This window comes from Haliotis rubra, unplaced genomic scaffold, assembly GCF_003918875.1.
Source record: "Haliotis rubra isolate DU_JTF1 unplaced genomic scaffold, ASM391887v1 Scf51, whole genome shotgun sequence".
Classification (NCBI taxonomy): domain Eukaryota; kingdom Metazoa; phylum Mollusca; class Gastropoda; order Lepetellida; family Haliotidae; genus Haliotis; species Haliotis rubra.
The window spans coordinates 410,372-426,091 of record NW_025767202.1 but is presented as its reverse complement, the minus strand read 5'-3'; the positions used below and the strand labels follow the sequence as shown (position 1 = coordinate 426,091).

Genomic DNA, 15,720 nt, shown 5'->3' with positions numbered 1-15,720 from the left:
CAGGTTCGAATCCCCACATGGGTACAATGTGTGAAGCCCATTTCTGGTGTCCCCCGCCGTGATGTTGCTGGAATATTGCTAAAAGAGGCGTAAAACCATACTCAGTCAGTCAGTCATCTCACAATGGAGAAAAGATCATTTGATCTTTCAGACATGTTTTACCCTTACGTAGACCATGGTTACAATTGGTGATGTTTTACATCGCAAGTCACAAACATCCACATTTTGAAAAGAAGTCTGACTTTACATTCCACATGTCCTAGTGACCACACCAGATTACTTCTATATCATCTGTTAGTGTTTTCCTTGATTAACAGCTCAAACATATACCATGAATTCAAATTGGGTGACAAGTTTGCTCATACATCTATATTTCTACCAATAAAATGTATTAAATCATTTTGGAAGTACAAATTTTGGAATATTAAGAAAGAAAAAAATAGGTTGTCAGTAATTTGAACATGTCTTATAACTTTTAGTCAGGGTTTGACAACTTGATTGTTAGACATTTCCAGTTCAGGATAATCCTTGTGCTACCTCACAATAATGGTACTTATCCAGCCTCATGTAAGAATGTCGAGTTTTGATTGGTTCACGTGACTCTGATAAAATACAATGTATACCCGTCACGATCCACGAGCAGGGAGTACAAAAGTCATATTATCCCGAAACGCCTCGGTGACCACGCGAAGTGAGAAAAGCGTGCATCGCCAAGCCTTTAGTAACATGCGCTGCATTGAGGTCAATCGATCAGCTGGTGTCAACATGGCATCTCACATAAATAAAAACAAGTCAATTCGATGCGTATTGTTTTCTTTTGTTTTAGTAAAAACATTCGGCTAGATAAATACAACCTTACTCGGGACTGATAAAACCCTTTATTACCCACGAGGTCAACGTATTGGTAGTTGCATATCGTACGTCACACGAGTGTCGTATCGCGTTGACCTGTGTCATAACGACTTGACCTGAGATTCTAACGATTTGATTGGATAACCTCTCAATTAGGTCACATTCTGACGTAACTATTTTTTCATTCATAAAAAACACGTGAATTCATTCATTCTACAACTTAAATGCATTGTGGGAATGTAAACATTGCGAACGTTGCCGTGTCGCTGTTTAATTGTGAGTCGAACTGTGACATTATATCCGTCGAAAAACATAAACGCAATGTTTCCACCAGTGATGTTAGCCGAATGAAGCAACTGGAAACCAAGAAACGATGTGCTACGGAGTAGTTTACTGTAGGAGGCTGTCGGGGCGATGACAACAGACATGCATCGTGACGTCAGTTACCATGGCAGTGACGTCATTACAGTGTGACGTCATGCAAATCTTGTACTACAGTAAAAAACTCTTCTGCAACCTCTTTATGAAACCGGTTTCGGTTTGAAACCAAAAACATGACAAAATACGCTATTTTGTCAATTTAATGCATGTAAGACATGGGTAATAAATAAAATACCACACTCGGTCTCATTACATACGAATTATATGAAACTTGTGACCTTCCTATGTTATCTGACCTAGCTTTCTCTCGGTCAGATACCACAGGAAGGACACTCGTTTCGTATACTTCGTATGTAATGAGACCTCGTGTAGTATTCTCTATGTATTTCCCTCGACACGATGTGATAACTTATATTGTCAACCTGCTTAGTTCTTGGCAGAAAGTGGAAACGAGTGGACTAGTTGTCTCTGAGTCAGAATACTGTGCCTGAGTGGGGTATCCATGTAAAACTACAGCAGGATATCAAACATGGTATCTCAGTGGACTAGCACTGCAAACCTGGCATCAGGTGGGACTAGTACAAGCACACACACACACACACTGGTACAGAAACATGCACACATGTATATATACACACAAACACTGCTACATACTATAATCGTATATATTTTCGCAGAAAGTTAACAAAAGACCTGTTAGCGCAATTGGTTTTTTTTACGCATTTCAAACACCTGAGTGATGGTATCACAACAGATAGACATGCAATGATAAATGCTAGCCGCCTCAATTGAATTGTGCTTACTAAAACAATGAGAGAGAGAGGTGGGATTATACTTGTGTCAACATGACAACACCTGTCCCATATGCGAGATCAACTGACAATGAATTAAGGAAGAGTGTAATCAGAGGCCCAGATAAGCTAAGTATCTGGGCAAAAATTGCATAGAAAATTTCAATTACGCATTGAAAAATAATTGTCGCGTACCAATTACGCATTTAAAACGTTAGATACAAACGTTTAAAAGTTTAAAACAAATGCGTACGGAATATATATATAAAAATCGTTTGCGTAATGAAAAAGACATCGATTGCTATCAAGTTGTACTGTTAGTATAGAACTAGTGTTGTACTGTCAGTATAGGATGAAATCATTTCCATTATATTTAAGTTGGTTTTGATTAGGTATGACATAAGGCAGAACATACCTGCTTAGTAAACTTACTCAATGACATAATACTTAGGTGAGTAACATGACTGAAATACGCACATATTTTGAAAGCAGTGGGTAACGGAAAATGAAATACCCACTCAACATTCATAATACCCACTCCAAAACAATACAGTAGGTACAGTACCCACGAGCTAAATCTTATCTGGAGCTCTGTTGTATACTATAGTACTTACGATAATTAAACATAGAAATCATAAAGTAGTGTTTGTTGTTTATAAATTGCATGTTGTCCCTACTTGAGTATTTGTCATGACTTGACCATGAATATTTCGCTTGATATGATTATTGGCGCAAAAATTAATCCCACACGAAAATAACTACGATTACAGTAAGTGCAATATTGAATGTGACAAGCCTCATTTCACCTGACCTGAACGTAGGAGACTTGCTGCCTACAAGCTGTTTTCAAACAGGAAAAGCACCCTATGAACTGGAATCACTGTTAAGGAAATACATCAGTAGTGTACACACCCACATCTACAGCGTGTATTGGGATCAACCCAGGGATTATCTAGGCCTGTCAACCCAGTTCCTGTTAAACTGGTAACTCCACTCCATAGTTCTCAATTTGGGAATTTCAGCTTCACCCTATGCTGGACTGTAACAGTAAGTGCTAAAAACTTCATACCAAAATCAGCTTTTCTGAGCATTAGACTATTTTAAGTTTTGTTAGAACTGACTTCAATATTTCATGCATAAAGATTGGTATATGTGGAATTAAGCATGCACACCAGTTTTAACGTTTAGAACTCTATAAATACAAAAACATGTTGAAGTCAACTCTTATTAATACATAACTCAATAATAATAACTTAAGAACTATTTTACTTAATCAGTCACAGAAAAAACACAGTGGACAACATCCATCATCACTGAAATCATTCCGTCCAGCAAAAGCAACTGTTCCACAGGGAATCAGTATCAGTTGTTAGTAGTGGTGGGTGTGGCCTTGGTTTGGCTTATGGAAAACATAAATGCTAAGTATATGTGCTCAATTAGCCATCCAGTACACAAGAATCACTTCAGGGCTCGATTTAAGAGATGTTAACCTACTTACACCAGGTGCAACCTAAGATAAAGACCTAGTTGCACCAGCCAAATTCCAGTTGCAACGTAGTGTGTTAAAATGTTTCAGTGCACATAAACCTTAATCAGTGATGTAGTACCCATGAAACCATAGCAACACTGAGACACAGCTGATCCCTGTTTACAAGATCTGTCATAGCCGAGACGTGTTTATGAATAGCAATGTTTCATTGCCATAGCTATTCAAAGTTTAGAAGAAAAAATGGGCTGGCATATTTATGCATATGTTAGATTTATTGTTGATTTATCTCTCAACAATTCACTTGCACCTTGTGCAAGATAGACTCATAGCTAGGTTGTATTTTGTAATATTGGGTTGCACCAGTGCAAGTAACAAAGCACTAAATCGAGCCCTGCACTTGCATTATCTTTATCATTACATGAATCTTGAAGATTTGGGAAGTTTTAGCTGAGATAGACCCTGATGTGACTTTAGCCTCTGATGACACCTAGATAATTCCCTGAACTGCATCCCAATTATGTCAGCTTCACTTTCAGTATCACGCAATCATGCATCACTTCTGGCAATGATAATTTGGAAATATATGTCAGAATACTGCCTTGTGATGCGTGACTTTTCAGTGTTTGACGGATGGTGTGACAGGCTATCATTCTCAGTGGCAGCACCTTACCGGCCAGCCTCTGCAACCAATCACGTGTTGCTCGGGAAATGTTCAGATGATTCCGAACTCCATCTGACAAAATTCTCTTCAACCAGTTGGTGTTCCCTGACGCGAACAACAATGTGAGAATAAGCTCTTGATTCTCGCTGCTAAGTAGTCTTGTGACAAGATCATTTTCGTCTGAATTGAGAAACTGTGTAGAGCAGCCATGTTGGATGAGTCTGATGCAGATTTTGAAGTAGTGCTCCGTAGCGGCTTGTTGGAGAGGGTCTTGGATGTTCACCTGCTGGAGAATGTTATGGGATGAAACCACACATGTTGTCTTTATTGCATCAATAATTGCACCTTTATTGAGGAAATATTCTACCAGTGGGAGATCGCCATGTGTGATAGCGTGGTGTAGCACCGTGTCTCCTGACCGACTTGTGTGGTTGATGTTGGATCCATACTGTACCAGCAGTTCATGGATGTCTTGTCGTGTTGTAAAGAACGACGGAGTTAGGCGCTGATTTACTTCATACCTATTTGGGTTGGCGCCAGCTTCCAGCAAAATCTGAAACGCAAGATACTTGGGATATTTCAGTTTGGAAAATCATGCGTCGGGAGACAACCTTAAAATTGAGCAGGTCTTGATGTGCGAACATAGCTTAACAATGTGTAAATATTAAGGCTGTTACGATTCACTCGCATATTCGGTGAATCGAACCGTAGCCCTTCATGAATTCAATTCGTTATTCGTGGTCACCAGAACCGAATATTCATGAATATTTACAAAAACCTTTATGGAGTACGTTTTACTTGAACACTTATGTCCTTTTTCAATATGAGATATGCAAGAATGCATTATGTACTAGCCTTGTAGCGCAAGTCATGTTAGTTTGCCAAGGCCACACATGGTACTGTCAACTATAACTATTACATACCAAATTTGAGTGTCATGAGATGACTGGTTATTGCTGTGGGCAATCAATATTGTGCATCAATCACTTAACTATAGTATTGTATTCGTGAATAATTATTCGTATTCGTTACCCAATATTCGTGATACATATCATATTCGCAACATAGTGTATTCGTTACAGCCCTAGTAAATATTGCCTATGAAATTACAACATGGTACTTCCTTGATCTTTGTGATTTACTTCCCTATTTGTCCACAATCTGACATTTGATATTTTTATATACCCCTGATATGAACCATTTCTATTTCCGGAATTTTACCGAGAAAGGTATTGTTTTCTTGTTAAGGCAATGAGTTTCAAGTCAAGGTACCTAAATTTTAACAGTTGAGGAAACAAACAAAAAAGACATTTTATCCACATAACATAATCTGTTTCGGAACTTTCAAGTGAACTATTATCATGATTATCAGATCAGCAATCACCATGGTTACCTTGACGATGTCCAGCTTTCCTTTAGCAACTGCCTCATGGAGGATGGTGTAGTTGGTGTCTTTGGTACCGAGGTTGATGTCACACCCTGACCTCAGGAGAAGATGCAACATGTCGTCATTGGAACACGACATGGAGTAAAACAATGGAGGCCGACTGAAAAGAAACATGACAGGAATCTTGGTGTCACATATATTCAGTTATATATCACAATATATTACCCCCTGGTCACTGAAGTTTATCTAAAATTGCAAGAATGAACTAACAACTGCACAACATTCTGGCATTGCACCAACCGTTATATTCACCACATTATACAAAGCACCAACACTGAGGTTCCTTGTTACATGTCTCAAGAGGAAAACTGAATAATAACACCCAAGCATCCTTGATAATCTCCCGGGTATACGTTCCGATAATTCTCCACTATACCCTGGATGCATCTATGGTTCGGCCTGATGATTTTATTACCTCGTTTGGTTGGCTTTTCATCCAATCAGGTGTCTACGCTGGGAAGTTGAGCATACCAAACACACCCCACTTTCACTTTTTAAATTATCTAACCGATTAAACTTGGCAACACAATAATATATTGCTGCAGAGGTACTCTGTAAGAGGTAGAAGGAGTTCTTTCATATATTTTTTAAGGTTTCAGACCTGTCAGTTTGTATGTTTTCTCCCCAAATCTGAGTCGCACTGCGAACAAACTTTCGTGGCTGCGACCGCTATCTTTGTTGACACTGGCAAGCTCGGTTGTAACGGTGGCTTATCTGATTGGCCACTGTGAGAATGCGGAGCCAGCAAAGGGAGGTAATAAAATCATTGGGCCGAGCCGTAGATGCATCAAGGGTATAGTAGAGAGTTATCGGAACGTATACCCTGGAGATTATCGAGGATGGCCATAAAGTGGAAGATCAAACATGAGCATGATAAGCCAAAATTATATATATCTAAGAAAACAGAAAGTAAATGTTGACTAGCTATGCATCAATGGAAAATTGTATCACACATTTCACTAAAATGTGAGAATATGATTTTAGCATGCCACCTTTTGAAGCCATATTGAAAATCCAAATTGACCCTCTTGAACAAATTTAAGGTAACCAACTTAAAGATTTATATGTCATTTTGGAAAAGTAGAGACTTAAATAAGGAAACATTTCAGGGCTCGATTTAAGCATTTAGAACTTGCACTGGTGCAACCTGAAACTGATAAATGCAACCTCTTGTGTATATCAACTTGCACCCATTCTGTGTGTTAATATTTGTGTTCAAAGAACACAGACTAGCTTCAGCTGTAAAACAGAATGATGAGGAACTGACTTGGAACAGTGACTCTGATTATTGTAGGAACAGTGACTGAAGGAATTGCTGTTCATGGAAGTAAGATAACTACAGATTTCTTTTGTTACAATACTGTTCAAAAGCGTCTTTACCAAAACTCATGCATTATATAACTGATGTTTTGGTTTTACTCCGCTTTTAGCAATATTCCAGCAACATCACGGCGGGGGACACCAGAAATGGGCTTCACACATTGTACCCATGTGGGGATTCGAACCCGGGTCCTCGGCCATGCATTATATAAGACTTTATATTAAGCAGCAGGTGCAACCTGTTTTTGTTTGGTGCAACAAGGTGATTGCCTTAGGATGCACTGGGTGAAAGTAGGCTTCATTTTCTTAAATCGACCCTTGCGTTTCAGCCAACCATGGTACACGTAGTCATGGTATACGTAGTCAATATATGCTCTATCAAGGAGGTGAATCACTTAACAACTCAGGTATTCCTGTCCATGTACTCCAAATATTTGTTAGTCCTCCACCAGCATCTTCCCCTCAGAAACCATTGGAGCAATATGACTGAAACTTCACATCCCTTCCTGCCAATGATCATTACACCTGATATTGTGGATCCCGTACATGAAGTTGACAAGGACATCACAAAATGAAGAATTATTCAAATCTTGATCTTACCCAAGATCATCTCGGAGATCTTTGTTACATCCGGGCCTGTAGAAGCATCATTACTGCCTGTGTGTTTCCCGCACTGACAGCTTGACACAGTGGTGTGAGACGGAAGTAGAAAGGTGGAACTGTCCCACTCTTGTTCAGATCACAGCCATGTTCGATCAACAGGCGACACATAGTAGTGTTTTCCTATGATACATGTATTAAGATTGTTATATAACAGTGTTACAAGAGTACAAAACCAATCTTAACTGGTAGACTGGTCTACTTCACAACATTTTAGTAATCAGAGTGAGTGAGTAAATATAGTTTTACGCAGCACTCAGCAATATTCCAGCTATATGGCGTCAGTCTGTAAATAATCAAGTCTGGGCCAGGCAATCCAGTGACCAACAGCATGAGCATCAATCTACGTATTGGGATACGATGACATGTGTCAACCAAATCAGCGAGTCTGACCACCCGATCCCATTAGTTGACTCTTACGACAAACATGGGTTACTGAAGATCAACTCCAACCCGGATCTTCACAGTTCTGAGTTGAATGACACATGCTTCAATTACGAACAGACCATGGCCTAGTCTTGCGCTAAACACATAAAGGAAGGGAGCAAGTTTTGAAGAGCTGGACAATGATAGATATCAGGAGGTGTAGAGGTAGTACCAAAGTACTGACATACATAATTCTGTTACCATCTGCCTAATCTGTGAGCCGTCTAGATCAATACATTGTAGATTACCTGGTGTATCACTTTGACATTTCCATGTAGTAGCATTTAACTGATTCATTTAAAGGTCACATGCAACCAAATATACAAACATAATTAAAACACAATTATCACTTATTCATGACATATAATATGCATTGCTGATTATGAAAGAACAAATAAACAAAATTATAAGCGTACAATCGCAAATCAAAACTGCAATATTTTTTACTTGGGTTTACTAAGCTCGAAACGAAGCACCCGGGTTACCGAACCCAGTCTGCAAATTCGTGTTTTGTGTTTGCATGTGCCCTTTAAGTGATAACTGCAAAATTTCTGTACAGAATATATGTTGAAAATACTACAATGGACCAGTCATTTAACGGCAAAAATAGCAGCTAGTTACATGGTCATGACATGTGTCAGTTCTATAAAACTCTACGTTTGCGTTACAAACTCCCATGTGACTAAGGCTTACAACAGAGACGAGGCTAGTCCTTAACCCCCTGGATGCCACAGGGACATATATGTCCTTCCCCTTCAACACTCAATTTGAAGTCGAATAAAAATCAAAGTATCCCACGCACACAAATACACTTCACAGTTTCGAATTCTGCGGGAAATTTCCTGTTTCTTGATACCATCCACTATTACTTTAGACAAAGCTCAAGTGCTGAAAATGACCTTTCAAAATAGGCTTCATCGAAAATGGTGTCAACCAAATCAGCGAAGTCTGACCACCCCATCCCATTAGTTGACTCTCTCACGACAAACATGGGTTACTGAAGATCAACTCCAAACCGATCTTCACAGTTCTTGAGTTGAATGACACATGCTTCACTACTACCGCATTTCATGGCCTAGTCTTTAAGCTAAACACATAAAGCGAAGGGAGTTTTGAAGAGCTGGACAATGATAGATAATTGTGAGGTAGGTAGTACCAAAGTGCTCGACATACATAATTCTGTTACCATCTGCCTAATCTGTGAGCCGCTTCCAGATCAATACACAGATTACCTTGGTGTATCACTTGACATTTCCATTTCCGTAGTAGCATTTAACTGATTCATTTAAAGGTCACATGCAACCAAATATACAAACATAATTAAAACACAATTATCACTCTTATTCACCATGACATATAATATGTACTGGTTGATTATGAAAGAACAAATAAACAAAAAATTATAAGCCGCATAACGCAAATCAAACTGCAATATTTTTACTTGGCTTTACTAAGCCGAAGCTGAAAACGCGAGTTACCGGTTGGTCAACCCAGTCTGCAAATTCGTTTTGTGTCGTAATGTGCCCTTTAAGTGATAACTGCAAATTTCTGTACCAGAATATATGTTGAAAATACTACAATGGACCAGTCATTTAAGCAAAATAGCAGCTAGTTACATGGTCATGACATGTGTCAGTTCTATAAAACTCGTTTAGATTACAAACTCCCCATGTGACTAAGGCTTACAACAGAGGCCGAGGCTAGTCCTTAACCCCCTGGATGCCACAGGGACATATATGTCCTTCCCCTTCAACACTCAATTTGAAGTCGAAAAAATCAAAGGTATCCGCACACAAATGCAGCTACACGGTTTGATTCTGGAATTTCCTGTTTTGTGATACCATCCACTATTTACTTTGGAATAAAGCTCAGAAGTGCTGAAAATGACCGCTTTCAAAATGAGCTTCATCGCCAATGGAGACATTTTGACACAGTATGGAAATCGCGATTCACAGCGTTATTTATGCTAGTATGTTTGGAAATGTGAAAATCGGGATGAATTACTGTGAATTATTGAGATTTCAAAAATAACATGATTTATGATCACTGATATCAGTTTTGCGATTTAAGCTAATTATAATTCTGAAGCGTCACCCGATGAATCTAGAATCCGGTTGGGATGTTTTTCGAAACTGCGCTTACCGAACTACCGTGGCTTTCCGCCATATTGGATATAGTGTTTAGCAAAATCCACTGGATTTAGCGAGAAGGCGGTATTGAGGCGCCTATTACATCACGTAGATTTCATATTTCAGCTTGAAAATATTGCATCCACTGAATTTATACATTTTAGAATCAATATGAAACTAGTCTGGTGTCACCAATAGCTAACTGTCTAGATAAAAGATAAGAATGAAACATATTAGATTATTGAAAGCGAGCGGCTATTAGCGAAGACTGCGTTTGTGTGAAGTAAACAAAGAAGACAAGTCAGATTTTTACGCATAAGTAGCATTTTTTCTGAAATTTTTCAGCATTCATCTGTCGATTCATTTGTACCCAGTGGCTCCAAAGAAATACCTTTAGAATATGCATGGAAAGAGTATCGCGTAGCAAGAGAATAGGAAATTATAAATAGATACAATGCAATGATTTGATAATTCATAAGGAAATTATCAGGATTTCCGTGCAATGACGCCATGACTGACGCCAAATCACGCAGAACGACAACAGTAATTATCTGCATTTCTGTCCTTTCTCTCTTCATTATAGGCGGAAAACGATAAAAACATATAACAATACACAGATAAGTCAGAATCATTCTGATTACTTACATCTCATATTTATGTACAAACGATCCCTCGAAGTTCTGAATCGGTGGAAGGGTCCTCGCAAAATCCTGTGTGTACCCTTGTCAGCAAAAGCCGCCATTTGTAAGAAATGTCGGTCAGCGGTAGCAAGCGTGTCATCACGTCAAACATTTGTTCACCATATTAGCGGCAATTTTCTTTGAGTAGAAGGTCGGTTGAACAAGAGTAAAGCTACCAGTATACACTTTCTTCGATTACACTATCAGTATTATGGTGTATATTTCTCCGGGATAGTTCGGATACTTTTTCTATGCAGAGCATTCGAAGTATCTACATTTTAGCCTTGTTCAATATCATATCATCATTACGCGTATATAGGGTTCACGGTGTTTTTATTCTTTAAGAAAGTTTTTGATTGTTTGAATCATATTTACATAAGAAATTGACATATTTATTGCAATACATCATATTCCTAAACCTTTACACAAGTGTTAGAAGATCAGCGTAGCCATAACTGCAACTTCACTTTAGATTCCTATGATGTACAATAATATTCCAATTTATTTAGGACTAATGTTGCAATTTCCTTATAAGAACAGGTTAATGAGCGGTGGTAACGATATACCCAACTTTATATACAAAACCGATAATATAACGTAATATTACGACAATGATTTATATGGTGCAGTATGAAATGTATATGCACACACATATTTAAAGGAATTGTCTTGTTCATTGCATAATTTTTGTGTCGCTTTTATAGACAAAGAATGATGCATATAGATCGGTAAGGAATGCTTGGCGTTTGTTGGAACGTTTTTATGATTGGCCATCATTGTTTCGGAGTATAATATATTCAATTCATATTCCGATTAAATAATATTTTTGATGACAGGATATCAAACTCTAACTTCCCACTTATTATATAGGAAGAATTGCTGAAAAATATATATACCATCTCACGTATATTCTACGGAGCTCTTATATCCGTATTCTAATATATGATGGTTCCATATAGCGAAAAGCTATCTTTGCATCTTTCATTACATGCATACGTATAGAAGAGAAATAGCTTTATAATCATAAACAGAACAAATTCTCTTATCTCAAACAAAATATTCAGATTGTTGTGAAATATTTTATTTTTGTTCACGTTAAATTGATGTTAAATTGCAAACAGAGTGTGGCGTGTTGTTCACAATAAGATACACTGTCAAACTGTCTAATTGTTGATATATTCAAGGACACTATTTAAATGGTAAAATCAGTCATTTTCATATTTTTAAGTCTAAAGAGTGTTAAATTCTTTTATTACAGAAGTCTAGACCTTTTTACAGGAATTGATGGAAATTAAGTGAGATATATACTAATCAAGCATACCAATGTACGTCTTTTCCGGCATCGCCGCAAAATGCATAAAACAAGCGATGACGTCAAGAAGAAAATACATTTTGACATTTATTGAGTCATTTTTAATGTTGAGTATGAGCTATGCACAAGCACATAAACACAATCATATACGCCATATTAGTTCAGATATCCGAGGCTGTATTTTTCGCTCATTGTACACTTTCCGTAAGAAGATGCCCCCCATATTGTCCTGTTTGTGTAGGTCTATATTTTGACTAATTTTGCATCTGTGAAAGTTATAATATTACCAATACTGCTAACGTTTCTATCTTCAAATGTAATTCGAAATTGCTGAAAATAATACACCATTTTAGTTGACGCCATTGCTTGTTTTATCGCATTTTCGGCATCGGCGTATGTAACTACGAGTACAACATCTTTCACCGAGAGAAACGCGATATCGCGACATAAGTATTATATGAGCAGGTTTATGTAACTATGAAAAGACGACACTGGTATGCTGTTTAGTACATATCTCACCTAATTTCCTTTAATTGTGTGAAAGGTCTCGCTTCTATGTTGAACCAAACTATCCCAATTCAAAGTTCTAATGGCCGAGCGGAATTTAAGACTCTTTAGACAAAACATAAAATGACTGATTTTTCCATTTAAATAGTGTCCTAAATATATCAACAATTAGACAGTTTGACTGTGTATCTTTTTGTGAGAAACACGCACCTGTTTGGCATCAATTTAACGTAAATGAAAAATAACATTTCACAACACCAATATTTTGTTTAGGATAAGAATTTTCTTTGTTTATGATTATGTAGCTATTTCTCTTCATAAATATGCAATGGAAGATGCAAAAGATAGCTTTTATATATGGAACTAGTAATGCATACTATATATTAGAATATGGATGTAAGATTTGTCCAAATTAAGACATGACATGGTTTATATATTTTAAACAATTTTCGTGATAAATATAGTTAGAGTTTGATATCCTGTCATCACAATATTTTAAATCGAATATAAATTGATTATATTATCGAAAACAATGATAGTGAATCATAAAACGCTTCCGACAAACGCGCACCTGGCCAATCAATTTACATAATTGTTTTCTCTATAAACCGACACACAAATGTGCAAAAACAAGACAATTCCTTTAAATATGTGTGCATATACATTTCATACCATATATAAATCATTTTCATTAATATTATCAGTTTTACTTATAAGGTTGAACTAAATCGCCGTTCATTAACCAGTTCATGTGAAACTGCAATATTAGTCCAAATGCATTGAATATTGTACATCATCGGAACTAACGCATGAATTCCAGTTATGGCTACGTTTGATCTTCTAACACTTGTGTAAAGGTTTAGAATATGGTGTATTGCACTAAATATGTCAATTTCCTATGTAAATATGATTCAAACAATCAAAAACTTTCAAAGAATAAAACACCGTAAACCCTATGCATGCGTATGATATGATATTGAACAAGGCTAAATGTGGATACTGAAGTCAGTTTCATGAAAAAGTATCTGAACTATACTAAAAATATACACCATAATACTGACAGTGTAATCGGAAGGATTGAAGTGATTGTGTTTACTCTTGTTCAGCCGACCTTCACCTCAAAGAAATTGCCTAATATGTACAACAATGTTGACGTATGACATCACTACGCTGACCGATTTCTTACAAAATGGCGACTTTGCTGACAAGGGTACACAGGATTTTGCGAGGACCCTTCCATTGATTCAGGGATCGTTTGTCCATAAATATGAGATGTAAGTAATCAGAATGATTCTGACTATCTGTGTATTGTTATATGTTTTATCGTTTTCACTAAAAAGTAAGAGAAAAAGACAGAAATCCAGATAATTACCGTTGTCGTTCTGCGTGATTTTCGTCAGTCATGGCGTCACGCTGCACGGAAACTTTGACAATTTCTTATAAATTATCAAATCATTGCATTGTATCTATTTATAATTTCCTATTTCTTGCTACGATACTCTTTCCATGCATATTCCAAAGGTATTGAACCATTGCAAGCAATGAATAGGACGGATGAATGTTGGAAAATTTCAGAAAATGCTACACAGTGTAAAATAGGTTTTGTCTTTGTTTACATTTCGAACCAGCGCAGTCTTTCGAGCACAGCGTTAGATTTTCACACCAAATATGTTTCGTCTCATTTTATCAAGACAGTTGGAATTGGTGACAAAGACCACTTGCAGTTTGAGTCTAAAATGTATGGGGAGTTTATTGATGCATTTTTTGAAGCTGAATATGAAATATACGTGATGTAATATCGTCTCAATACCGCCTTCACAAAAGCGTGATTTTGTAAACACTATCCAATATGGCTGAAAGCCTCTGGCGATCAAGCTCGTAAGTGCATTTTCGAAAACATCCCAACCGATTCTAGATTCATCGGCAACGCTTCAGAATTTTACTTAGCGATTTCATGTAAAACTGATATGAGTGATCATGAATATGTTATTTTTGAAATTCAATACTCCCAGTAATAATCCGGTTTTCACATTTCAAAACATACAGCAAATAACGCTGTGAATCGCGATTTCGTACTGTGTCAAAAATGGCGACATTTTCGATGAAGCCTATTTTGAAAGGTCATTTTCAGCACTTGAACTTTGTCTAAAATAATAGTGGATGGTATCAAGAAACAGGAAATTTCCCGAAGAATTCGAAACTGTGAAGTGTATTTGTGTGCGTGGGATATTTTGATTTTTATTGGACGTGAAATTGAGGGTTGAAGGGGAAGGACATATATGTCCCTGTGGCATCCAGGGGGTTAAAGGTTATAAAACGGTGATCTACCAGTAATGATCTTAACGGTACACTCGATGTCAACAGCTGACAGTTACAGGCTGTTCACACATCCACAAAGAAGAATAATGAGTTAATATAGTCAACAAACAAAGATAATGTTAATAATTACGGTAAACACAGCCGTGGTCAAAGCGGTTTCCTTCTCTTCTCCTTCCACGTCGGCGTCCAGACCTCCATCCAAGAAACGCTTCACTGAATTCACGTCACCAGTTCTGACGGAGCTTAGAAAGTTCGCTATATCTTTCCTTTTCTTTGGTGAAATTGTATTTTCCTCTTTGTAGATTTTCGGTACATATCTTCTTGTCGGATTTACATCTACCAAGCGAGCTAAAACTGGCATATCTGTTTCTTAGCACAACGATCCTTGGGATGGCTGGCGACAGCCTCTCGTCCTTGTTGATACCAAATGGTCAGTAATATTTGGAGTGATCTGCTCTTGGTTAGTCAAAAATCCGCTACATATTTAAAAGTCACATGAAATATTTTACGGAAAGATTCAGGTAAAACAATTCAGTTGTGTACATTTGATTTATTCGCACATAATATAAGGATTATTTACTGTAAATACATTTACACAATAATACGTTGGCGGTAGATTTCTATTTCTTTTGACGTAAAACTGCGTAACAAATGCATTATGCGTAATATCTTAACGAGATGAATATATCTAGTTAACATTGGTCAAGAAAGACTCCAAAAGGACTGCAATGTTATTGCTGTTTATT

General features: G+C 37.3%; 1 protein-coding gene across 1 annotated transcript; it reads right to left on the bottom strand.

Annotated features, from left to right (window-relative positions):
- Window positions 1–3,911: 3,911 nt before the first annotated feature.
- Window positions 3,912–15,402, bottom strand: LOC124292143 (putative ankyrin repeat protein RF_0381). The gene is made up of 4 exons (XM_046729193.1): window positions 15,105–15,402; window positions 7,542–7,724; window positions 5,568–5,721; window positions 3,912–4,727 (listed from the first exon to the last, which is right to left on the bottom strand). The coding sequence occupies exons 3-4, from the start codon at window positions 5,697–5,699 to the stop codon at window positions 4,029–4,031; spliced, it is 831 nt and encodes a 276-aa protein (XP_046585149.1). The 5' UTR covers window positions 5,700–5,721; window positions 7,542–7,724; window positions 15,105–15,402; the 3' UTR covers window positions 3,912–4,028.
- Between the last annotated feature and the right edge of the window lie 318 nt (window positions 15,403–15,720).